The sequence below is a fragment of the Cynocephalus volans genome, chromosome 13 (genome assembly GCF_027409185.1).
Source record: "Cynocephalus volans isolate mCynVol1 chromosome 13, mCynVol1.pri, whole genome shotgun sequence".
In the NCBI taxonomy this organism is placed as follows: domain Eukaryota; kingdom Metazoa; phylum Chordata; class Mammalia; order Dermoptera; family Cynocephalidae; genus Cynocephalus; species Cynocephalus volans.
Genome location: NC_084472.1, coordinates 94,709,480 through 94,735,201, shown reverse-complemented (window position 1 = coordinate 94,735,201; position 25,722 = coordinate 94,709,480). Strand labels below are relative to the sequence as shown.

At 37.6% G+C, this 25,722-nt stretch overlaps 1 protein-coding gene across 1 annotated transcript in view; it reads right to left on the bottom strand.

Moving 5' to 3' along the window:
• Window positions 1-16,903: 16,903 nt before the first annotated feature.
• Window positions 16,904-25,722, bottom strand: part of ASAH1 (N-acylsphingosine amidohydrolase 1) — a 28,229-nt gene continuing 19,410 nt past the window's right edge. The window contains exons 6-14 of the mRNA XM_063077088.1: window positions 23,494-23,568; window positions 22,098-22,143; window positions 21,398-21,542; window positions 20,800-20,854; window positions 20,588-20,669; window positions 19,470-19,601; window positions 19,239-19,362; window positions 18,730-18,786; window positions 16,904-17,823 (exon numbers count right to left, since the gene is read on the bottom strand). Of these exons, the coding sequence (XP_062933158.1) occupies window positions 17,734-17,823; window positions 18,730-18,786; window positions 19,239-19,362; window positions 19,470-19,601; window positions 20,588-20,669; window positions 20,800-20,854; window positions 21,398-21,542; window positions 22,098-22,143; window positions 23,494-23,568 (806 nt within the window). The 3' untranslated portion in view covers window positions 16,904-17,733. The remainder of the gene's footprint in view (window positions 17,824-18,729; window positions 18,787-19,238; window positions 19,363-19,469; window positions 19,602-20,587; window positions 20,670-20,799; window positions 20,855-21,397; window positions 21,543-22,097; window positions 22,144-23,493; window positions 23,569-25,722) is intronic.

The following is a 25,722-nucleotide window of genomic DNA, read 5'->3' as shown; positions in this document are numbered from 1 at the left end:
TTTCTGCTAGGCGCAGATGACCGGTCTCTCTGGGTGCCTTTGTAGCACTGTGTAGATCTTTCTCGGGAATTATCACCTTCCTCCTGGTATCACGGGTATTTGTGGACTTGTCTTATCTCCCACACCAGAGCGTGGGCTCCTCGGGGGAGGAGCCCACAGCACACGGTTCACCTTTGAATTCCCCCGGCATGGACTGACTCTGGTGCCCGCCCGCAGTCAGCTCTCCGGCAGGTTCAAGCGAACTCGGGAACTCTCCGACCACGATTCCTAACCAGAAATTGGTTAGGCGTTTTTCCGAACTGGTGGCCGCAGAGATGGTATCTGCCTCCCGGTAACAGGAAGTTTACTGGGGGCCGGAGCCCAGGGTGTGGTAGAGTGACAGTCGGCCCGGCCCGTACTTCCTTGCCCTCCCGATGCTGGCCAGGGACGCCCCACGCCATCATCCCCACCAGAGAACCGTGGAGGGAGTGGAAGGGGAGGCCGGCCCGCAGGCCCCGGGAAGCCCCGCACCGGGGCAAGCAAGTGGGAAGGCTCAGTGAGGAGCCAAGCCAGGCGAAGAGGACAGGCTTGGTTGACCCGGTCTGGAGCCACCACCAGCTGAGAAAATGGAGGCAGCCCCAGGGGCAGTGAGTGGCCCAGTGGGGCAGGCGGAAGCTGGGCGAGCGTTCGCCTCCCGAGCAGGCCAGGCTGGGGGTCACTCTCGGGGCTGTGCCGGTCGGTCGGCTCCCTCTCTGCCTCTACGTCATCGCTGTCCCCGTTCTCAGCCGCCGCCGCCTCGAGCTGCTCACTCTGTCCCGCTGTGCGGCTTGGGCCCTCCCAGGAATCTTCTTTAATGCTGGCCTGAAACCTCGATTCCTGAGTAGGGCAGCTGGCTGCCTTCAACACGGCCCCGGCCTCCGGGATCCTGGCAGCGTCAACAGCAGCCCCGGCACCGAGTTCCCTGTTTAGAGACTCGCTTTTGCAGCTAAGAAACAGTTCTTTTCCTGCTCCATACTTCAAAGCTGTTGCCTGTAAATGAGGCAGCCTCTCCTGCCAAGGGCAAAGTGGTGGTCAGCTTCCTCGACCAGCCACCAGCAGCAGTCCTCCCTTAAGAGACGGCAAGAGGAAGGTCCACAAGTTTCCCGGCTGCCTAAGGACCAGTGGCCGCCTTTTCCACCTCAGCCACTCTGCGCCAACCGCCGCAGCCACCGCGATCTTAGGATCCCTCCCCTGGTTGCGTCTTTGATTGTTTCTTTTGCTGTGCAGAAGCTTTCTAGTTTGTTTTTGTTGTTTGCGCATTAGAAGTCTTCTCCATAAAATTTTTGCCCCTTTCTTCTAGTAGTTTTATAGTTTCAGGTCTTACATTTAAGTCTTTATTTAATTTTGAATTGATTTTGGTATGTGGTGAGAGAGAGAGATCTGGTTTCATTCTTTTGCATGTGGATATCTAGTTTTCCCAGCACCACCATTTATTGAAGAAGCTGTCCTTTCCCCAGTGTATTATCTCAGTGCCTTTGTCAAAAATCAGTTGGCTATATGTACACAGATTTTCTGGGTTCTGTATTCTGTTCCACTGGTCCATGTGTCTGTTTTATGCCAGTACCATGCTATTTTGGTTACAATAACTTTGTAGTATATTTTGAAGTCAGGTAATGTAACGCCTCCAGCTTTACTGATTTTTGTATATTGATTTTGTATCCTGCAACTTTACTGAATCCATTTATCAGTTAAGAGTTTTTTGGTAGATTCTTTAGGTTTTTCTGTATATAATATCGTGTCATCTACAAACAGGGCAATTTGACTTCCTCTTTTCCAATTTGGATACACTTTTCTCTTGCTTTGGCTAGATCTTACAGTACTATATTATGTAGGAGTGGTGAGAGTGGGCATCCTTGTCTTGTTCCTGTTCTTAGAGGAGATGCTTTCAACTTTTCCCCAATTCAGAATGATGTTAGCTGTGGGTTTGTCATATATGGCCCTTACTGTGTTGAGATACTTTCCATCTATACCTAGTTTTTTGAGAATTTTTATCATGAAGTGTTGTTGAATTTTATCATACTTTTTCTGCATCTCTTGAGATGATCATATGGTTTTTTCCTTCATTTTGTTGATGTGGTGTATTACATTTAGTGATTTGCATATGTTGAACTATCCTTGCATCTTTGGGATAAATCCCACTAGATCATGATGTATAATCTTTTTGATGTGCTGTTGAATTTGGTTTGCTAGTATTTTGTTGAGAATTTTTGCATCCATGTTCATCAGAGATATTGGCCTGTAGTTTTCTTTTTTTTGTTGTGTTGTCTGATTTTAGTATCAGGGTGATGTTGCCCTCATAGAGTAGTTTGGGAAAATAACCTCTGCTTTGATTTTTTGGAATAGTTTGAGAAGAATTGGTATTCTTCTTTAAAAGTTTGGTACAAGACTATGAACGATAAATGCTGGCGAGGCTGCGGAGAAAAAGGAACTCTCATACATTGTTGGTGGGACTGCAAAATGGTGCAGCCTCTATGGAAAATGGTATGGAGGTTCCTCAAACAATTCCAGATACATCTACCATACGATCCAGCTATCCCACTGTTGGGAATATACCCAGAGGAATGGAAATCATCAAGTCGAAGGTATACCTGTTTCCCAATGTTTATCGCAGCACTCTTTACAATAGCCAAGAGTTGGAACCAGCCCAAATGCCCATCATCGGATGAGTGGATACGGAAAATGTGGTACATCTACACAATGGAATACTACTCAGCTATAAAAACGAATGAAATACTGCCATTTGCAACAACATGGATGGACCTTGAGAGAATTATATTAAGTGAAACAAGTCAGGCACAGAAAGAGAAATACCACATGTTCTCACTTATTGGTGGGAGCTAAAAATTAATATATAAATTCACACACACACACACACACAGACACACACACACACACACACACACAAACCGGGGGGGGGGGGGAAGAAGATATAACAACCACAATTATTTGAAGTTGATACGACAAGCAAACAGAAAGGACATTGTTGGGGGCGAGGGGGGGAGAAGGGAGGGAGGTTTTGGTGATGGGGAGCAATAATCAGCCACAATGTATATCAACAAAATAAAATTTAAAAAAAAAAAAAAGAAAGAACAAAGTTGGAGGACTCACACTTCCTGATTTCAAAACTTACTACAAAGCTACAGTAATCAAAAAGTATGGTACTAACATAAGGGCAGATATATAGATCAATGGAGTAGAACAGAGAGCCCAGAAATAAACCATCACACATATAATGAAATTATTTTCAATAAGGGTGCCAAGACTATTCAATGGGGAAAGAACAGTCTTTTCAACAATTGATGCTGGGAAAACTGTATATCCACTCTCAAAAGAATTGAATTGGACTCTTACCTTACACCATATACAAAAATTAACTCAAAATGTATCAAAGACCTAAACGTAAGAACTAAACCTCTAAAATTCTTAGAAGAAAACATAGAGGAAAATCTTCATGATACTGAATTTAGCAATGATTTCTTGGATATGACACCAAAAGCCCAGGCAACAATAAAAACAAAAAATATATTTGGACTTTATCAAAATCAAAAACTTTTGTGTATCAAAGGATACTACCTACAGAGTGAAAAAGCAACCCACAGAATGGGGGATAATATTTGTAAATCATATATCTCATAAGGCATTAATATTTAGAATATATAAATAACTCTTATAACTCAACGACAACAAAACAAACAACCCAATTCAAAAACAGGCAAAAGACTTGAATATACATTTCTCCAAAGAAGATATACAAATGGCCAATAAGCACATGAAATGTTGTTCACCATCACTAGCCATGGGGAAATGCAAATCAAAACCACAATGAGATACCACTTCATATCCATTAGGATGGCTATTATCAAAAAACAAAAAATAACAAGTGTTGACAATGATGTGGAGAAATTTTAACCCTTGTACATTGCTGGTAAAAATACAAAATGGTAAAGCTGCTGTGGAAAACAGTACGGGAATTCCTCAAAAAAAATTAAACATAAAATTACCATATTATCCTGGAATTCCATTGCTAGATCTACACTCAAAAAAATTAACAGGGACTCAAACAGATATTTGTACACCAATGTGCATGGCAGCATTATTCACAATAGACAGAAAGTGGAAACAATCCAAATGTCCACCGACAGATGAATGCTAAATAAAATGTGGTGTATAGATACAATGGAAGAGTTTTCAGCCTTTAAAAGGAATGAAATTCTATACATGCTACAACATGGATTAACCTTGAAAACATTATGCTAAGTGAAATAAGCCAGATACAAAAGGATAAATACTGTATAATTCCACTTATACAAGATACTTAGAATAGGCAAATTCATAGAGACAGAAAATAGAATAGAGGATACCAGGGGTTGGGGGAAGGGGTAATGGGAGTTACTGTTTAATGAGTATTGAGTTTCTGTTTGGGATGATGAAAAAGTCTTGGAAATGGAAAACAGTGATGGTTGCAGAACATTGTGACTATACTTAATGCCATTAAAGTATACACTTAATAATGAAAAAAAAAAAAAAAGTTTGGTACAATTTAGCAGTGAAGCCATTTAGTAGTAGGCTTTTCTTTTTGTTGGGAAACTTTCCATAAAACAGTTCTATTAATTTTCTTTTACATGCTAAATGTATTTCTTTCATTAAGACTTTTCCTAAGTGTATCTATCCCCAATGTAGGTCTAACAAATCACATGTGATTAATTTTAAAACAAATCATAAAGTTTTAAATATTATGTTATTTTGCTAGAAATCCTCACCATCAATAACTATATCTGCCAGAGAATAGCAGCCTACTTAGGGGCCATTCTGTTGATCAAATGACATCACAGAAAGGTTTTGAAAAATATCAAGTGCTATCCCAATTCATAGTAATAGTATTCATGTTAATAACATTCAAGTTAAACCTCACTTTTAGTGAGATTTTGATGTACAAATTTAGAATTCTCCCATCTCTATTGCTATTTACAAAAATTTCACTCTCCAGGGTGACCACTCCCTATTGTCTCGGTTATATCCAGAATTTTCCTAGACATGGGTTATTCTATCAAATGAAATAGTGTTCACAAAAATGCTTAACTGTTAAGTGCTATACAAATGGAAGATATGTATTCATGTTAGAGAAACAGGCACAGGAAAAGAACAGTTTAGATTTTTCTCCAGCTTAACTCAGTAGTGAGATTTTACCAAAGTTTTAAACACTGATTATCTACCAGAAGCCATGATTGCTTCCATATGTTCTTTACTAACATGTCTGGCTATATTCTCTTTCTGTACATTTTTCTCCTGTAGGGAAGGAGGCGGAATCTGTAGAGCCTTCGTTATAATGGATCTCAGATGTGCAGTTTTCCCACAGTGTCAGTGTTTGCTATTTTCCTTTCTATTCCCTCATTCTTACTACCCCCACACTCCACAAAAATGTTTGACACAGAGTAATGGATTTCAAATTGCAAAATCAGTTATTTCAAATTGCTTTTTGGATTGTAGTGTTTTAATTTACCTTGAATTATACCACATATGAATGCTTATTCCTTTTTTTCCCCTCTCTATTTTTCTTTATATTCTACTACCACCAATTGTATTTTATTTATATCTATAAGGTATCCAGCAGATAAATTACTAGTAAGCCTTTTTTTATGGTCTACATTAAATTCTAATGTATTTGAGTATAATTTCAGGTAATAGCTAGAAAAATAAGGCATATTCAGGATGTAAATATTTTCTAACCAAAGAAATATATAAATTTTCCACTTATTTTATATGATTCTGAAACTTATTCTCTGGTAGTTCAAGGTCTTCATTACATTTTACTAAGAAGGATTAGACATCTCATTTAGCTGTGGCAAATGGATTCATCTTTTCTTCAAAGTTTTGACAAGAACAATGGAATATTCCTGTAATAGTATATTTCAGAAAAGTTTTAGCTGAAGAAAATGCAAAAAAGACTGTCCCTTGGTATCTGGGGGGAATTGGTTTCAGGACCCCCTAAAGATACCAAAATCTGTGGATGCTCTAGTCCCTGATATAAGATGGTGTAGTATTTGCATGTAACTTATGCACGTCCTCTTGTGTACTTCATATCATCCCTAGGTTACTTACAATACCTAACGCAATGTACATACTGTGTATATCGTTGTTATACAGTATTGTTTAGGGAATAATGACAAGATAAAAGAAGTCTGTACATATTCAGTACAGACATAATTTTTTTTTCCTGATTATTTTCGATCCATGGTTGATTGAACTCACGGATGTAGAACCTATGGATATGGAGGGCAGACTGTGTATAGGTAAGTCATTACTAATTGAAATGATTCAAAATTGCCATAGAATTTAAATTTAAAATGCAGTGAATTCATTGAAATGTGAAATATAGCAATAGACTTTCATCACTGGAAAATCTTTCAAAAAGACTAGGTTTTTAATCAAATTTAGGAATACTAACTTAAGGTTTCTATCAGCACCGCACTCTCCCGAGTGAGCGACGGGCCGGCCCTCTAACTTAAGGTTTCTAGAACGAAACCATCACTTCCATTTCTCACTAAAAAGTCCATAAACGTGGGTACCAAGAGCAATTCAATTTCTAGAAATTTATTCTAAACATAAACAACTCATTTAAGAATTACTTATATATTCTGGGCAATAGTCATTTGCCATATGTATTTGTTGCAAATATTTTCTCCTAGTCTGTGGCTTGCATTTTCATTTCCTCCTCTCAAAGATCAGAAGGTATTAATTACGAAGATATGTAGGTTTTTTTTAATGGTTGGTACTTTTTGAGTCCTAAGAAATCTTTGCCTATGACATGATCATTGAGGTTTTCCCCCTATGGTTTCTTCTAGAAGCTTAATAATTTTAGTTTTAAATATAGGTCTAGCATCCGTTTTTTAAAATTTATTTTGAATTGTACATATTTGTGGGGTACAGTGTGTTGTTTCAATATATGCATATATTGTACAATGATTCACTTAGGGTAGATAGCATATCCACCACCTAAACATTTATCTTTTCTTTGTGGTGATTATGGTTTTGGTATGGTGTCAGGTTATTTTCCTTCTATATAGAAATCCAGCCAGAACCATTTGTTGTAGAGACTTTTCTTTCCCTATTAAACTATCTTGTCACCTTTGTGGAAATCAATTGACCATACATGTGTTAATTTGTGCCAGGAATCAAAGTTTGCTCTGTATAGACAGAATGGGTTAGCTGCATTGGGATCAAATGTTGGGGAATAATACTGGGTCAAACAAAGAAATGATTTTCCTTGTTTTGGGGACATAAGCAGTATACACCACAATGACAAAATCAGGTTCACTGAGTAGGATGGTCCTATTGATGTAGGTGGGGGATTGAGGGGCATGGATTGGAGGACAACACCAATTGAAAGCAGTACCTGAGAAGCTAGCGAAGGAGGACTGATGAGTCTGCTTAAAGTAATTAGGCAACTAGGCACATGGATTTTCAATCTTGGCACATAGGGGTTGGGTTTGTACTTGGCCACTTCATTGAGACTTTGTAATCATTGTAGTAATAAAGATGCTGTTGGCCCTTCTACTGGCATGTGTGGCTTGAGGAACTTGTAACCCTTCAACTGATTAATATGTGCTAGAGTTGTCTGTACTGTTCTTTGAGGAGGAGGAAGGTATAGTGGCTCTCTTTGAAGCAGGAGCAGCTAGGAACTTGCCCACCACCAGCAAATATTCCATGCTCACTATTGAGTCCTATGTCACCTGCTTGGTCTGACAGTTCAGAACCCTGGGCCTCCTGTTTACCATGGGTCATTGAAGCATTCAAATCCTGATTTTTCTGCTCTATTTTCATTCCTCCCTGTCATACAACAACTCTCATATGGGCCATATGCCACAGTTCTTAGCTGTGCTTGCTGTGGCCTGGAAGTTTACCTAATTCTTCCCCCATGTGTTAGTTTTAATCATTTTTATTTAACCCATTGTGCCAAGAGTCAAGTTTTCCCTTGATCTTCAAGAGCAATCTACAGTACCAGGGTACTGCAAAAAGTTCAATTTGTTAATTTTTTTCTTTTATGCATCAAGCTTTTAGTATTCAAGAAATCTTTCCCTAACCCAAGGTCACAAAGATTTTCTCCTGTTTTCTTCTAGAGGTTTTAGATTTTACATTTAGGTCACTGATCCATTATGAATTAATTTTTGTACATGGTGTGAGGTATGGAGCAGTGTTCCTTTATTTGCACATTAATATCCAATTGCTCCAGCACCATTTGTTGAAAACACTGTCCTTTCTCTACTGAATTGCATTTGCAGCTTCACTGAAAATCAGTTGACTCTATTACATGTGTAGATCTATTTCTGGACTCTTCAATTCTGTTGATATATTTGTCTATCTTTTTACACTTTACCATACTGTCTTCCTCACTATAACTTTGTAAGTTAGGTAGTATAAGTCCTCCAACTTTGTTTATTTTCAGTTTTTTCAGCTATTCTAGGTCCTTTGCATTTCTACATGAACTTTAACAATTTCTACTAAAAAATCTGGAATTTTGTTTGGAATTCAACTGAATCTATATATCAATTTGGGGAGAATTTTCATCTTAACAATATTGTCTTCCAGTGCATGAACTTGGTAACAAATTGATCCTTTCAGGTCTTGCTTTTCCACTTAGTTAGGCAGGATCAGAGCAGTGTTTAGCATATGATTAATATTTCCCTGCTACTGAAACAATGCTCTTGTCAGTACTCTACCTAATGCCTCCATGAAATGTGAGGATTTCCACTCTGGCTGGTGGAAACAGGAACTATTCTCAACTCCTTGTGATTGTTCCCTCTAATCCTTTTGGGTGGTCCTTTCCCCAGCCTCAGGTGATTTTCTCAGATGCATGTGCTGATCAGTACTCAGCGTAGTCTTGAAGAGAACCCTCTGCAGATCTCCACAGTTCTCTCTCTCTGACGTTCTCTCTTCTCCAGTACTCTGCTCTATAAAATTTAGCTGCCTTTGCTACTCAGACTCCCAGTTCCATCTCTTCAACTCAGGTATACTACCAGGCTCTGCTTTTGTTCCCCCTTTCTGCTCCATGGCATGCAGTCTCTCCAAGCAGTGAGCTGGGACAATTGTAGGGCTCACCTTTTTTCTCATCTTTCAGATGTGTATTATCCGATGTCTCAAAAATCTTTGTGTCGGCTGGCGGGTTGGCTCAGTTGGTTAGAGCATGGTGCCGATAACATCAAGGTCAAGGGTTTAGAGTTCCATATATTTTGTCTTGTTTTTCTGTTAGGTGGAAGGGTGAATCTAGTTCCTGTTATCTCATCTTGCCTAGCAGCAGCAGTTGTGATGACATTTTTTTGCCAATATATATTTTGTTGAATGAATACATGGGAATTTGCAGAGTTCATTTCTTCACTGAGTTGCAGGAAATAGGAGGGATACAGAGAAGAGTGCCTGACCTGTCTGTACTTATAAGATTGTAATCATGATAAAAGCACTCCCTTGCACACTGTCAGAACATTGAAGTAAGCACCACACGGAGAATCATTAGCAGAAATTAAGACTCGCTGTTATGGATAAGACCACTGTGTCACTTGAGCCAGGTTCTGTCTCTGAGCGGTAACTTCAGAGGAGGCATTGTGGAAGGACAGAATAGAAGCTTTTTCTTATTCTGGTGCTGGAATAAAGTTGTCTGCAAAAGCTTCTGTAATTCATTGATGCAACAACCGATAGGGTGGAGTGAATGTGAAGTAAGTTTATATTTCCAGAATGATTTGATTTATATAATGGTGATTATAGATCCCTAGACACATCTATCAACCTCTCTAGCATTCTCTCGCTACAAGCACATTACAACTTGCAGTTCCCAACGTTGGTCATACTGTTGTTTCATGCTTCTGTGCTTCACACAACACTCTGTCAGTAAAGCTATTTCCTTCCTTCTTCATTCATCAAACTCCTACACCTCTTTAAAAACTTTGTTCTTCTCCAACCCTTCCTTTCTTTTTCTTTTTTTTTAAAAAGATGACTGGTAAGAGGATCTTAACCCTTGACTTGGTGGTGTCAGCACTGCGCTCTCTCCCAAGTGAGCCACAGGTCGGCCCTCGACTCTCCCTGATTGAAGTTTCTCGTTCCTGTGTTCATCCTGCATAGACTTTGGTCATAGCTAACCATACTGGTTGATTTACTCTATAGCTCCCTTCTTGGGCTGTAAGACCCTTAAGGAAAGGGGCTGTGTCTTAGCTAACCTGGTACAGTGCCTGGCACATGGCAGGTTTTCACTCAGTGTTGAACTTGTTGAGTTCAACACTCAGATTACAGGCTATTGATTCCATTTCAGTGGGAGATAGTGGAAATAGAACATAGAGCAACTGCTAAGAATCTTTTCTATTTAACATGGGAGTCACAATCCCTTTCTTTTTTGCTACGCTTTCAGATCCGGTTTTCTAGGTGTAGAGGGTCCTCCGTTCTGGTGTGTTCCTTCTTTCATTTGTCCTTATACAAGCACCTGTGCACCAGTTCTTGTAATAGACCCTTTGCCAGGTTTGAGTTGTAGCCCCGATGGCCCCACTCCCCAGGAATGTCTTTGCAGGGTGTCCCAAGAAATCCATGAAAATTAACCTGGTAATGGGAGTAGAGTCATTGTACTCTTGCTCTTACAAATGTGTTCATTGAGGTTCATGAGTTTGACGGTAATTACTGTTTCTGAGTGTCAGGGGAAAAAGGCACTCTCCCACTGTTGGTGAGAGTATATAATGAGTGATTCAGACATTTTGGAAGGTGCTTCAGTAGTATCTTACAAAATAAATGTGCACCTAACCATATTTATATTCTCTGTTTTCTATTTTATAAACTTTCACATGTGTACACAAAGGGTGTTCACTGCAACATTACTTATCATTGCAAAACTCTGAAAACAAACTAAATGTCCATCAGTACACTTTAGAATCCTTCAAAACATTTAAAAAGGATTAATTAAAATCTATGAGTAGTGACATGGAAAGAGGTTCATACTGTTAAATGAAAAACAAAAATGAGCACAGAACAAGACACAGACAATACATATTGGGGTTACATCTGGGGAGAGCAGTGGAACTGGGGAGAGTGAAATAAGGGAGACTTTTATTTCCTTAAAAGATTTTCTATCAAAGGACAGAAATTAATATACTATTTGTGTATTTAAAAAAATTTTCAAAGATAACCTAGCTCAGTGATCTTGAATGATTGTACCTGATAGGATGTAGAAACTGTCAAGTAGCTCAGCGGGGTATAACTGATCAAAATAAATCTGATACAAACTTCATATGGTCTTTCTGCATACAAATCAAACTAACAAAACCCTTTATTTTGGTGTACATGGGTCACATGACTTTATTAATGAAATTTAAAAATTACTGTTAAACTTTATAGCAAACTTTAAAACCAAACATGAAAAGATGAGAGTACATTCCTTCTAAATTGCCATTAATAACATCACTTGATAAAAACTTGCAACTTCAGTTTTTCAGGTGCTTGAGCTGTCCATGCTGAGTACTCTGTAAAATATTGCTGCCCACAATGGTCTCTGAGAGTTTTGAATTTATTGTAATTTGAAGGGGGGGTAGGTGGGTGGGGAAGGTTGTTCTGTGGAAAAACTAATGAAACTGTCAAAGATAAAATTATAAAGAATCATATCAGAAAAACTTATACTTGTATTTTATAACTACCTTGGCAAATCTACAAATGGTTATTTTAAAATTTTACTTTAAAAGTCTTTTACACAAAACGATAAACCAAATGACAGTCATGTTAGTCATGATTCTAATAAACCACTTGAAAATTTTATTAGCTCTTATATGTGTTTTTTAATGCTAGATTTGTCACTGTTTTAAGTAGCTGAGTTGAAAAAGGAAATTCACGTAAACACTGTACTCAGCCCTTGGGGCTAGCTGGATAGTCTATCAATATGATTTTTTAAAAATAAGAACTGTAGTCTCTTTTCCTAAACAACCACGTAAGATTTTTAAAAAATCTATCATATATTAGCTCTTAGCACATTTAGAGCTTAAGAATGTGACAGTAGATATTTTTAGTATCATTAGATTATTTTCCACATGGGGAATGATTTGAAAAATATAAAATTTTATCTGGCCTATAAAATAACAGTATTGTCCAGTACGTATTAATATGATTGTTCTATAGATTCCCACATTCTTTTGGTTAAGAAAGCCCAACATCAAAGAGCTATCAACTTTTTACATTCCTTTGTTATTGGCAGTCCTAAAAGTTTGGCAGATATAAAAGATCTTTCATTATGCCTTAGTTTCTTCACATTTTAAATGTAGCAAAACTAAGTGGCAGAGGCAACACTAGAACAAGTCTAAGTTCACTTTCTCCTATATGACACCAGTCACTGGCAATGAACATAACTTAAAAACTACTGTGTATGTGCATATACGAGATCCATATACACACACGTATCATTTACATTTTTATATGTGTGTATGTGTGTGTGTACATATAAAAAATATGAACTCAGAATCCATAAAGACAAATAAAAGTGAAAATTTTACCCATTCTTTCCATCCGGCAAATGTAAATTAACAATCAGAAGCAATATAATTAAACTCGAATACTGAAAATCAATTTTATATTCTTAGTAAAACAATAAAAATTCTCTACTGATAATGACAGAGCCAATCTCTAGGTGTTAGATTTATATGGGAATTTTTTCCTCAGTGCCTAAAGATGAAAAATCGTACTTATTCCATTTGGCAATATGGTCCATTGTACCTGAGTATGTAAAAAAAAAGAAAATGGTATTGGCATTACGTTATTTCTCTTTGGTCATCACTCCTTGGCCTAATGAGATTTCACTCACCCCCACACACCTTGGGCATGCATGGCCCTGCAGTGGACTTAAAGAGTCCTCTCCCTCATAATACTTTGAAATAATCAACCCAGTCTCATTGTTTTTTAATCTATGATGTGGGAAGAGCTGAAATTGTTTAGCCCACTGGACTATCATAGAACATAACTTTTTTTTTTCCAGAGCTTCTTCTGAGCTAGACAATCTACTTAAAAATTATTAATGTTCATACAATACTACGAGTCAGAGGCTCTGTCCACCTGATGTGAAAATCACTGTTATTTTTAATTAATTTATTTTTATTCTTTTTTTGCATTCTAAGATGATGTTGTGGAGTGAAGGAAGGAGGGAGGAGCTGGGCAGAGCTGGCCCACGGGTGACTCCTTCGCTGGCCTGGATGTGGATGTTGGGGAGGCATGGCTGAGGCCCCCAGCCCCCTGCACCCCAGCTCAGGAGCTGCAGGGGCTTCCAGTGGCAGCTGGGTCGTTGCTAGGCCAGGTGCAGACTGCAGAACATAACTTGAATTTGTGTTTTTCTGACATTCAAATAGGGTTGACATTGTACTCAGGTGGTAGGTGTTTTCAAAATTAAACATACTTATTGTCATCAGTGTGTGTATATAAATTATATGTGTATATATTATATATACATGTATAAAAATATCATTTGCAGCAGACAGGCCATTTTGGAGGCATGTGAGCTAGCTGCCTGTAACTCAGTAAATGTGCTTCCTGCCGAGTAGAGCATCATCATTTCAAAATTCTTGATAAAAATTTTGATTGGATTCACCCATGCATGTGTATGAATTACAAACACTGCAATGGTCTGACATGTCCAGTAATACTGGGGTGCTGGCTGCTGAATTATCTGCTAACCTGTGATACAGTTTAAATTTAGATTCATAAAGCTAGAAGAACCCTTACAGAAAATTGGGGCTAAACTCTCATTTTACAAAGGCAGATACACAGGTGCAAGGAGGTTAGATGACTTGTTCCTCATCATCCAACTGGTGATGAAGGAATCAGAGCTCTGATGCTTTCCTACCTGTTTCCTTGCCAGGGCACATATAGAAAAGGACAGTGTTTGTAAACATACTGAGGTAAACTGGAGGGAACATAGGGCCTTGGCAAAAAAATTCTTTATATTAAATAATTATGAAATGTATAAATTAGGAACAAAAGAGAAAGTATCAGGGAAGATATTGCATATCAAATATTTAAAACTAGACTTTTCATAACATTTTTATAGCATATTTTATATTTGAAATTGCTACACACAATTCTTAATCAAGACTTGATGAGCTCTTCAAATCTTTGGAAATAATTGAGGATCAATTTTGTGTGACTAATTGGGTGATAAAGCAGTATTTTATAACCACTTGAGAATTTATAGAAGTTGAAATAATTCTGGCAGACTAATAGCTCTCTTTTTTCTTTCATTGATAAATGTAATGCAAAAATATCTTGGGAAAAGGGTTTTGAATCCAATCAAAATTTTCATATCAAATATTTCGAAATAAGGATGCCCTACTTTGCAGGAAGCACATGCATTGTTAGAACAGTCATGGGGTATAATGTAAGGGGAGCCATTTTGGTCATTTTATTTTCCATGCTGTGGTAGACCTCCCTTAATCTTCATTTTTGGTCCTTGTTGCTAAGAAGAGCTATTGAAAAGGTCATAATACTGCAGTTCAGAAGAAAGGAACAGAGCTAAGTAATCTAGAAAATGTCTTCTCTTGAAATGGATATAGCGCCAGAAATAGAAGCCATAGAAAAGTTTAGGAATTGTATAACAAGGGAGTTTAACAAACTATCTGCAGTGGTAGAGAAGGGATCGGCACAGAGCTTGAAAAATAGCAGGGAGTTAAATGAGAGAGTCAATTGAAGATACAAGCTGGATTGTCCACAAAATCAAATTACTGAAGTAAATGCAAAACAAGAGAAAGTCTCACAGAATGAGGAGAAAAAGGAAAAAGAAATCAAGATAAGAAAAGAGGAGAAAAAAACAGAAACCTAGAGGACTAGTCGAGGAAATACAACTAGGCATAACAGGAATATCTGAAACAGAGGACAAAGCAAGTGGAGCTGAACCAGTAATTAAGGAGCTAATTGAAGAAAATTTTCCAGAGTTGAAGAACAAACTGGATCTACAAATGGAAAAGGTGCACAGGTACATTTAAAATTCAGTGAAAAGAAAACAACACCTAGACATGTTCTGGTGACATTTTTAAATTTCAGGGATAAAGGCTTCCGGTAAAGATGGCTGAATAGACAGTCACCAGCATCACTCTCTCCTACAAATCAATCAATTTACAACTATTATAAAGCAACAAAAGCCAAGCTAGGGCTGCTAGAGATCAGGGGAAGAGGAGGAGAGACCTATGGAGTGCATGAAGATGGGAGAAGCCACAAGGAGAGAAAGAAAGAACAGCTCCAACTGTTTCAAGCCCTGGGCACTTCAAGGCTGGAGCTGGTGAGCACACAGAGCAGGAGCTGGCAAAAGCTGTAGCTGTGCCCTTCTGATGAAGTTGTTTGGAGGTGGCAGGGGAGAAGAGGGACTTGGTGGCTCCCAGGCCAGCAAGACTACTAATAACGTTCCCATGGACTCACATAGGGGCAAGGAGCCACAATAACTGAAAAAAAGGAGCCACTCAGAGGCCAGTGAGTCATCGCAGGGACCGGTGTATGGCCCGCCGCATGGGAAGTGTTTGGAGTGCGGGCAGTAGAGGAGATGGGACCACTGGGAGAACACTGGGGCACAGCAAGGACAGCTGATCTGCTCTCCAGCTAGCACAGTGGAGACTGATCAGGAATATAGAACTGCAGGGGGTGCAGTTTGCTGAAAAGACTAAGGCGCAGACCAGAGTTTCTACACAACCCAGGTGTGCCGGATCTCACGAGAGCCGGAAGTACCTATAAAGCCAACCATTAAAACCTGAGCTGTGCAACAAGCCTTCCCTAGGGAATCAGCAGCAAAGCAACAATTTAGCTGAACCACAGAGATCAAGTGCTGGTCCCCACAGGAAGTTCACCCATTTTAGAAGTAAGCAAAGGACAACAAATTAGTTCCAGTGCAGTTTAAGTGGTAGGAACAGCAAATAACCCAACACAGAACTGGAAGAAAACAAGACCAGAGACAAAGTTTGATATTAACTAGTAAAGGTCTCACATCACCAAAGAACACCTATAAAACCTAGAAGGACTGGAATTCCTCTAGGCTACCACTATCCAGAAGCAACCACAGTCAACATTTTGGTTAACATCCTCCCAGCCATCTTTTTTATATTCTAGATGTACATTTAGTTATGCATAAGTACATGTATGAAGTTTTACATCAACAGCCTTCTACTGTATACCTGTTTTATAAACTGCTTTATAAACAATACTACCTAAAATTTTAATACCCATTATTTCCTCCAAACTCTTTGATTTACTCCTAAGGAATTGGTCTGAAACAATTAGCATCTTACCTCTTTATTACCATGCATATTGAAGGCCACATTTAGAAGAAATACATCAAGTATACCTCACTTCATTTTTATAAGAGGACAAAATCTGAAGGAAAGCTTTTTTCATTAGTTGATTTCTATTATTTTAACACAAATCCTCTTGTATTTCCTCTTGCTTCACTAAAATAATACTGGAATCACTACAGTTTTGTAGACGCCTGCAAGAACTGGGTTGACACTACTGGGTTAAGAGGTAGTATTAGTCATGTAAGATTGTGACCATTTAGTCATATGTTTAATAACCCCCTTATATAACCCTTGTTATTTAATTCAGATATTACGTTCAGTTTGTATTTCTCAATAACCCCCCACCCTCAAGCCAATATGCATATACACACCCAATCAGCATGCATGACGGCTGAGTGATGTTTCCAATGGCTGTTTATTTTCATGAATACAACTGAGATTATACAAAATGAAGTAGACACAGTCTTGTACAAATGGCATACATTTTACAGTTAATTGTGAAAGTTAGAAAGGTTAACAAGTTCTATTAGCACTTTTCATAAATAGATTGGTTTCTGAAAAACATTATTAATAATTATAATAAAGGTTTTAAAAAATACCTGTTGATCAGAACAAACTAAAAACCTATTTGTTAATGAATGATACTTATGAGAATTTAAAATAATAGGTTCACTTCTTATTTTCCACAAGTCTTAGACATATTCATTTACTAATTTACAGAACCTGGGACTCAGTTTTTGAAGTTAGCAACTTCCTGGGGTTACTGGGAGGTAGAGTAATTATGAAAAAGGGAACACTTCAATTCTTTGTATAAAAGGTTGCCTTGCATACTGATTACTTTGTGAACCCCAAAAAGTACTATATAGTCAAAGCCCCATTTTATTGCCCATTAAAAGAAATACACAGTTGACTATCTGTCACATCCCCCCAATCAAATAAAAGAATTCATATAAAATCAAATAAAAAAAAATCATAGAAGTTAGAACCAGAAGGAAATGACTGCTGTACAGAAAAACATACAAATACAGTATGTAGATAAAAGTGAAAAACTGACTAATGTGGACTATTTACTTTTACATTACTCACACAGATGCACTGGATTAAATGCAGAGAATCTAGGTTTACTTCATGGAGGTGGGTCCCATAGCGGTTTAATTGGTCATCCCCATCCCCAAGTGTCAAAGTGAAATGAAACTCAGTAAATTCTAGATGATTGTTTTACTTCACTTAAAGAAGTTATCTGGAAATAATAACAATCAACTGATAAGGCAAAAATATTCTGTGAATTTTATTAAGAAGGACTAGCTCACGACTCAAAGAGAACCTGCCCTGAGTCTTAGTCTTTGGAAGGAGATCAGATGGTGGCACTAGTCAGTCTCATTGGAGATCACATCTTGACGTCTCAGAGAGCACATTGTATAGGCCAGAAGTGTGCTCACCAACCTATACAAGGGTCTGGGCAATCCCGCAGGTAAGTTTCATATTGACCTTTTGTAACATCCATCAAGGTTGTGAATACAGTCAGCTGAAAGAAAAGTTATTTTTACTTTAAGGATGTTTTCAATTCTAAGATGTTCTGACACATATTTTAAGACTCACTTACCCCCACTATGTATAATTGAGAGTCATGCAAAGCCTAGCAGTGTACTAGGGAGTATAAACATTTAGCTTTGGCTATCCTTACCCTTAAAGCACTTCTAATGCAGTGGGGGAAACGCTGCAGGCACACAGATTACAAAGCACACACCCAGACTTGCATAGGAGGCCACATGGACTCTCTAAAGTTTCCCAATCGTGAGCTCATTCGAAGATGGTGTGGGCAAAATGAGAAGCATGGCAGGGTCAGTGAGCTGAAGGAAGGCTTCCTGTGGGGGCCAGGCTCTGATGGTAAAAGACAGGAGGAATTTGTTCTGACAGAGGTGCTGGTGGCTTGTTTATTTTAGGAAGAGTTAGGGAAAAGGACCAAGAAAAAGAAGAAAGGAACAAATGGGATAATCAGGGTGAGTATATCCAGAACCCATGAGGAATGACTATTAGCAAACAGGATGATAAGGAAACTTTTTGCAATTTTTAGCTGTGTCTGAAAATGGACTTCAGACTTTTGTGTCAACTTTTAGGTGTTAGTTGCAGAGTATAGTGTGAGATTTCTGATAGGGGGAAGTCAAGAGTAAAATGCTAAACGTAACTCAAATTCCATGTAAGTAAAGCTAGAAACAATACTCTGACCAATTTGGACATCAAACCACAGTGGTCAACTTTTTTGTATGCCAGAAGTTATGGTTTTAGCCACACCAAAACAATTTTTAAAATTCAGCCTTAAGCTAAACATGACTTCTGTGCTCAAACTGACCCAAGATAATAAGGAAAGATGAAACATAAGACCAAATTCTTTCCTTAAAAGCAAATATATATATATATGTTTTTAAAATACCTTGTTGAGGACAGGTTTTGTTGACAGGATATCATATAAGGTTGCAATTGAGACATTCTAAAAGACAAAAACAGTTTGTTTTCAGTAAGTTAAACACAGATGTCAGCAGCCTTATCCACACAAATGGGCCATTAGAAACCAAGACTTTCTTTAATCCACCTCCCTCCAATCCCACTAAAAGAATTTCCCTTGGGGTCACTGTTAGAAACTGAAGTAACAGTTTCTAATGTCCTACTTTTCTTTCTCTTCTTCCCTGTTTTTAATTCTTGCCTGTTTGGTGTTCAGCTTCACCAAGTTTCATCCAGCATCAGGATAAGAAAGGGAAAGTACAGCAAAATTCTGCTCTTTAAGTTTTAAAAAAATCCCCAAAAACAAAAACCAGTGGAGATTATCTAAAGATACTGAATAAAATGAGGTTCATAAATTCTTGGAAGGCCCAAGAAAAAATACCAGAACTAAGATAATCTAATGGCGACAGTTCCTTTCTATCTATGACATTGCAAATGTACCTCTTGGCTTGTGTGGTTTAGACACTTCTTTGTAGGTGTTCTGCGATCATCAAGGAAGAGGGGATTTTTCCAACGGTCATAATTTGTTTCCACCAAATACCATCTACCCTGCTTAGGATCGAGTCTAGACACAAAAAGAAAGACTCCCTGTTAGGCTTCAAGCCTTAAGCCTGTATATATGTCAGTCTGTGCTTTAGTTCCTCCTTACTTTGCTTTAACAAACCTACTTACTCATATACATCCAAAGCTTCTTTTCTGTCTCGTGTAATCACACAGCCCTCTCCGGACTGGTTGCCTCCCAGGATAAAGTATGCTGGGGCCATTATTTTGGTCTTGGTCAATATATTCTTGGCTTCTTCATAACTACATAGAAACATTAAAAAAAAAAAAAAAAAGGAAACATTTTTAGTTGACTTGGAATAGAAATGTTGAGCTCTGTGGAAACTGAGGGAAACAAGTATCTGAGGAACATGTTTTCTTAAAAGGAACGGTGAGCAATGGCTCCAGGAGGCACAATCCTTGACTCCTAAGTGGGGAAGCAGTGAGATGGGAAGCAGGTATTTTAGAAGGTCCCTCTAATCTGAAGGAGAAACAAAATGACCTCAGGAGACAATCCTCCATCCTTATTGTCTATGCCTTTCACTCAATAATAGCAAAAAGGGAAATGGTATAACGATAGCATATAGGACAAAGGGAATAGAAAGTAAACCTTGACAATTAGAGCTATTAAAAATTAAAGTGGATTATCAAAGAAGGCTACTAAACTTTATTAAAAGTAGAATCGATGCCCATTTGTTCTAAGTCATTTGGAGGCAGTGTGAGCTGAAGGAAGGCAGCTTTGCTATTAGAAAATTTCTGCACCACAGAAGAGTATAACTTCTGGGTCAGTATGTATTACCATTTAAATGAAGATTTCTATCGTACAATTTTTCTTCTGTGCGTGTGTGACTTTTTTGGTACAACAAAAAGATTCATAGGTGCCTTTCATAGTGTCTATATCCCTAGTACTTTTAAAATAGTGAACATCATTTCCTTGCTATAAAAACGTACAACATGCTCAAAGAAAACATGAATAATTCTACATGAGTGTCAAAGGTACACCTAAGAAATTCTGTAGTAGTCCTCAACGGATGTTAAGCTGGAGCTTGGGAAATTTTTTTGTTATATTTAAATATGAGTAATTTAAAATAAACTAAATACTTGGGGCCGGCCCATGGCTCACTTGGGAGAGCGTGGTGCTGACAACACCAAGTCAAGGGTTAAGATCCCCTTACCGGTCATCTTTTAAAAAAGTAAGTAAATAAATAAATAAAATAAAAATTTGATAATAAAGCAATCAATCACTTTACCTTGTGCTGTTTTCCAGAACTACTCTAGTGATAAACCCTATCCACATGGCGTCTTTCTTTCCCAGTATCCATTCTAAGACACCTGGAAGAGATCAGGCACACGCAGTGTCACAGGACCTGGAAGGGGTTAGACTCCTAAACCAGAAGGCATAATCCAGGCCTCCTCTTAAAAGCTGTGAAATTCCCATTTCACTTAAGAACTCTCTACTCACCCAGATAACCACCATTTATACTGAAACGTTCATTTAGTGTGAGACTAAGCAGGCCCTGAGTAAAAGACAAAGCAGTGAAGTCAGAAACGTTGACCATTCTCTTGAAGGACCTATCGCTGTACTGTATAGTGGTACACAAAGGCCTGCACCGGTAACGGGGAATGCAAAGATAAATCAGAACCATGCTAATATCACCTTATATTTAATAAGGCTTTTTTAAAGCTCAAAGCATTTTCACATCTAGTATGTGAGATGAATAAGTAAGTGGGGTATTATTGGCCACACTTTTCAGACAGGGAACAGAAGAGTGGAGAATTAATGCCTGACCTGCCTAAGTGAACAGCAGAAAATCTTTTGACTCCCAGCCCTTGACACCTGGCTTCCTGCTCCTTACCCCAGAACAGGCTCAGAAACCTTTACTTCCTTTCTACTCTTCTCTATCATGTGATCTCACACCTATGAAAGTGACAAGAAGTACAAGGGAATGAACTGGGGTTTCGTATTCTTTTTAGGTCATTTTCTTAGACTCTATCTTTCATAGACAACAAAAACAGGATACAGAGCTACCCGTAATATTATGTGATAGTAGATTCCTTACTGGTTTGAATCCTGTTAACATGCCCACATAGCCAGCAAAGCTTGAAGCCTTGAAGACAGTTTTATTATTTCTTTGGAAGTCCAAATTCACTGTTAAAGGTTTTAGTTCTTCAGTTATAGTCCAAGTATTATTATTTACATTCCACCTGCAAAAGACAAATTTCAGTGACATGCAAGAACTATGATAATGATAAATATGATGATGGGAGCCAGGCATTACATGACATTAGGTGCTTATCTCCCTAATCATTAGTGATCGATCCTAACGAGACGTTTACGATGTGGTTGGTTTTATCCCATTTTCCAGATGATAAAACTGAGGCTCAGATATGTAATTCTCCCAATATCATACAGCCTATAAATAGCCCCAGATTTAAGTTTAGGTCTCTATTACAGAGCTCTGTTATTTTTTCAGAAAGGTCAAGATGACACATAAAATAGAATGCTACTCTTCCTTCTAACCAATAAATGAGACATGCACCTGTCTCCTTCAAGCATCCTTCACATTTCTCTTACTACGTGCAACTTCTCAGATACACTCTCAAATAACTGAATAAGAGTATGTCCATCCTGTCTCAAAACAAAGGAATCCAGTTATCTTCACTTATGGTATTTGGGGCATGATTTGGGACTTAACTTTTCATCAGGGTAATACAATCAACTCTTCTTATGGAATGATACATATTATGATCTTTACATACCCAAGAAATATTCCAAAATCCATGTTTCTCGCATGTAGTAGATGACCTATTTGAAAGTAAGTAGAAGAGACATGCAGTGGCAGTTTAAATGGTACAACTAATTTTAAATCAAAGCTCGACATTTAATTTTGGCTAATTTATATTCACAACTGTTTCATCTAACAATAAGAATTAAGAAGCAGCCTGATATCGGAAGCTTTAATAAGATCAAACTGTTGTCACTGTCACAACTGCTAGACACCCCCACAAAATCTAAGAGCACAGGATTCCAGGTAAGATCAGAATATGGGAAAAGGTTAATTCTTTGGTACACTCTCACGTGTTTCTACCAGGACACAGATACCTTAGCCTCAATTGATGTGACTTACCAAATGTTTCCTTTCAGGCACTATCACCTACAACTGGATACCTCAAGGTTTAGGCATAGGCAGATTTTAAACCCCAAACATATGTCAAAAATCAGAGTGAGTCAGGATAAGTCATTTTGTGCCTTGCACTCTGGGGACCCAGCCAGTAAATACATGGGAAGGTGAGGCTGGTATACAGAGCAAGAGTCCCTTGGCTAGAAAATTGTGGGACAGTGTTTGTCCCAGGCCTCAAGAAAAGCATATATGTCATTACTTGTATGAAGACTTCTATCAATTCATGTAGATGAGTGTAAGTAGACTATGAGAAGGTAAGAATGTTTCTAGTCCTGAAACACTTTGTAGTGGATTGAATTATGTCCCCCAAAACTCACTGAAGCTTGAATTGTGTCCCCCAAGTTTTATGTTATTAGAAACTTGGCCCCCACAGTGACTGTTAAGAGGGTAGGAAATCCTATTACGGTAATTGCAAGGTGGAGACTTGAACTGGTGATTAGATTGTAGGAACATACTGCAGTGAATGGATTAAAAATGGTGGTCAGGGGTGTGGTTCTGAGGGCTTTAAAAGAGGAGAGAGGACAGTCTGTCTTGCTCTCTTGATCTCTCTGCTCCGTCATTATGCAATGTGATACACTGTTATCACTTAAGTCACCACCAAAGAAAGCCTTCACTGCATGTGTTCCCTGGACTTTGGACTTTCCAGCCTTAGGAACTGTAAGCAATAAATTTCGTTTTCTTTATAAATCACCCAGTTTCAAGTATTTTGTTATAAGCAATAGAAACAGACTAATACATACTTCTTCCAAGTTTTCTACATGACTGAGTTAAACTTTGATAGGCATTATAGTGGTCTTAAAATAAGGAGTTTTCAATGCACTTATAAAAATTTACCAAGAAATATAAAGCTGTATGCAACATAACCAATGCACATAGCAAGCCTGGATTTTGCAAGCTCTGATTCCATTTAGTTAGAAGATTTTTCTTTTACATGAGACTTTGCACTGCCCACCCCTTCCTCAGCACACACTTACCTTCTTTGTCTTCTGTTATTATAGAAGTACAAATGGTAAAAAATTCATAAAAAATATTGAATGTAATAACTTCTCCTATGAGAAAAGAAAGGAAAAATTTTTTGTTAATATACAGAACCATGACAGTGTCGGAAAAATTTGTTTTAGGAGAAAGTTGTACTCTCTGCCCTGTGAGAGCATGTGCTCTGGCATATGTAAGTGCCCGCAGGCCATTCTGAGTGTGCCTGAAGAGCTGGCCAATCGTGTCCTTTACCAGCCTGTACTTTCTCCAGACTCAAGATAAAACATGTCCTCAAAGAGGTGGCTACTGGGCAAGCTGAGCATCTGGGCAAGTTGAATTGTGCTACCACATAACGTCCAAAGTTTTCATCAATATGCTTCATTTTAGATTTTCTTTGGGGAGCTCAAATATGATACTTGAATACATCTGGCTTCTGGTTGTATGCTGAAAATGTACTTTGCGCAGATTTTTGGAGGGTGACCAACATTTCAAAGATAAGAAAGGAAATTTAAGAAATATTAATAAAATTAGTACAGAGCTGCCAAGAAAATCCATGGTAGAACATTTTGTTTTTTGAATATTTTCCCCAAACTGCATAACGGTACCATTTAACATTTAATTCAAAGGTATATAGCATACTTTATCTCTGTCCCATTTAATGTTAATGTGTTAACATGTTTTTTTTTCACCCCAATCTAATGTTCATTTTGTTTCCATTTAATTTCTATTTTGGTAAAATTCTACTCTAATTTTTTTTATTATGAATCATCTGTTAATCTTCTTAATCTGTCTCTTGAGATATTTGGTACTGAATATTTGAATATTTTTATATTCTTTATATTATAAGGTTTTTTATATAATAAAGGAATTAGAGACTTGATTTTAATAAAGTCTGCAAGTATATTTTTCAAGTATATTTTCCTTTTAAATCATTTTTTTAAAGTAAAAAAAAAAAACTAGCCACTTTTGTTAATAAATACGACTGGTTTTCATAAATTCTCAATCCAAGGTCCTATGGGCTACTTAAAATAATGACTCTACCGCTCTCATAGCTTAAAAATAAAACTTTTGGGGTGGTAAGTAAAGTCTTTTTTATTAAATGCTATGAACTGGAAACTGAAATTTAAAAATAGCTTCCAAAAACATCAATACTTAGGATAATTTAATGAATGATATGCAAGATATCCTCCCTGAAAATAAAAAATATTGCTCTGAGATATCAATAACCTAAATTAATGCTGAGATTATACCATATTTATGGATTGGAAAACTAAGTCTTACAATCCAATTCAAAATATCAATAGACTCTTTTGTCAAAGTTGACAGGCTGATTCTAAAATTTATATGGAAATGCAAAGGGCATAGAATAGCCAAGAAAAAAAACAAAGTTGGAGGAATTATACTACCTAATTTTAAAGACTTACTATAAAGCTTTAGTAATTGAGGTAGCATGGTATTGATATGAGGAAAGATAAATAGATAAACAAAACATAACAGAAAAAACATATATATCTGATCCAGACAGGATCAGATATATACAGTCACCTGATTTATATAAAAGACACCACTGTAATTTACTGAGGGAAGGACGATTTTTTTGATAGAGTTCAATTGATTGGATGTAACATGTAAAAAAATCTGAACCTTGACCCCCTAACTCACACCATACACAAAAATTAATTCAAGATAGATCATATGCCTAAATGTAAAAAGTAAACATAATACAGCTGGAATAAAACATACAAGAATATTTTCATGACCTTGGAATAGGCAAAGATTTCTTAAACGGACACAAAAAGCACTACTCATAAAAGAGAAGACTGAGAAGTTAGACTTCATTAAATTAAGAATTTCTGTTCATCAAAAGACACCAGTAAGAGAATGAAAATGTGAGCCACAGACTGGGGAAGATATTTGGAAAACACATATCTGACAAAGTACTTGTACTGAGAATATATAAAGAATTCCTTCACATCAATTAATGGGCAAAAGACCTTAAGCACTTCACCTTGCCCTCAAAGAAACAAAGAAACAAAAAAGAAAAGGGTCAATAAGCTGTTCAATTTCATTAATCATCAAGGAAGTGCACATTAAAACTACAATGGGATACTGTGATACTCAACAAAATGACTCAAATAAAAAAGACCGACATTGCAAAGTGCAGAAGTGTCAAGTGGGGAAAACTAAAACTCTCCTACTATGCTGATTGCCAATCAATACAATCACTT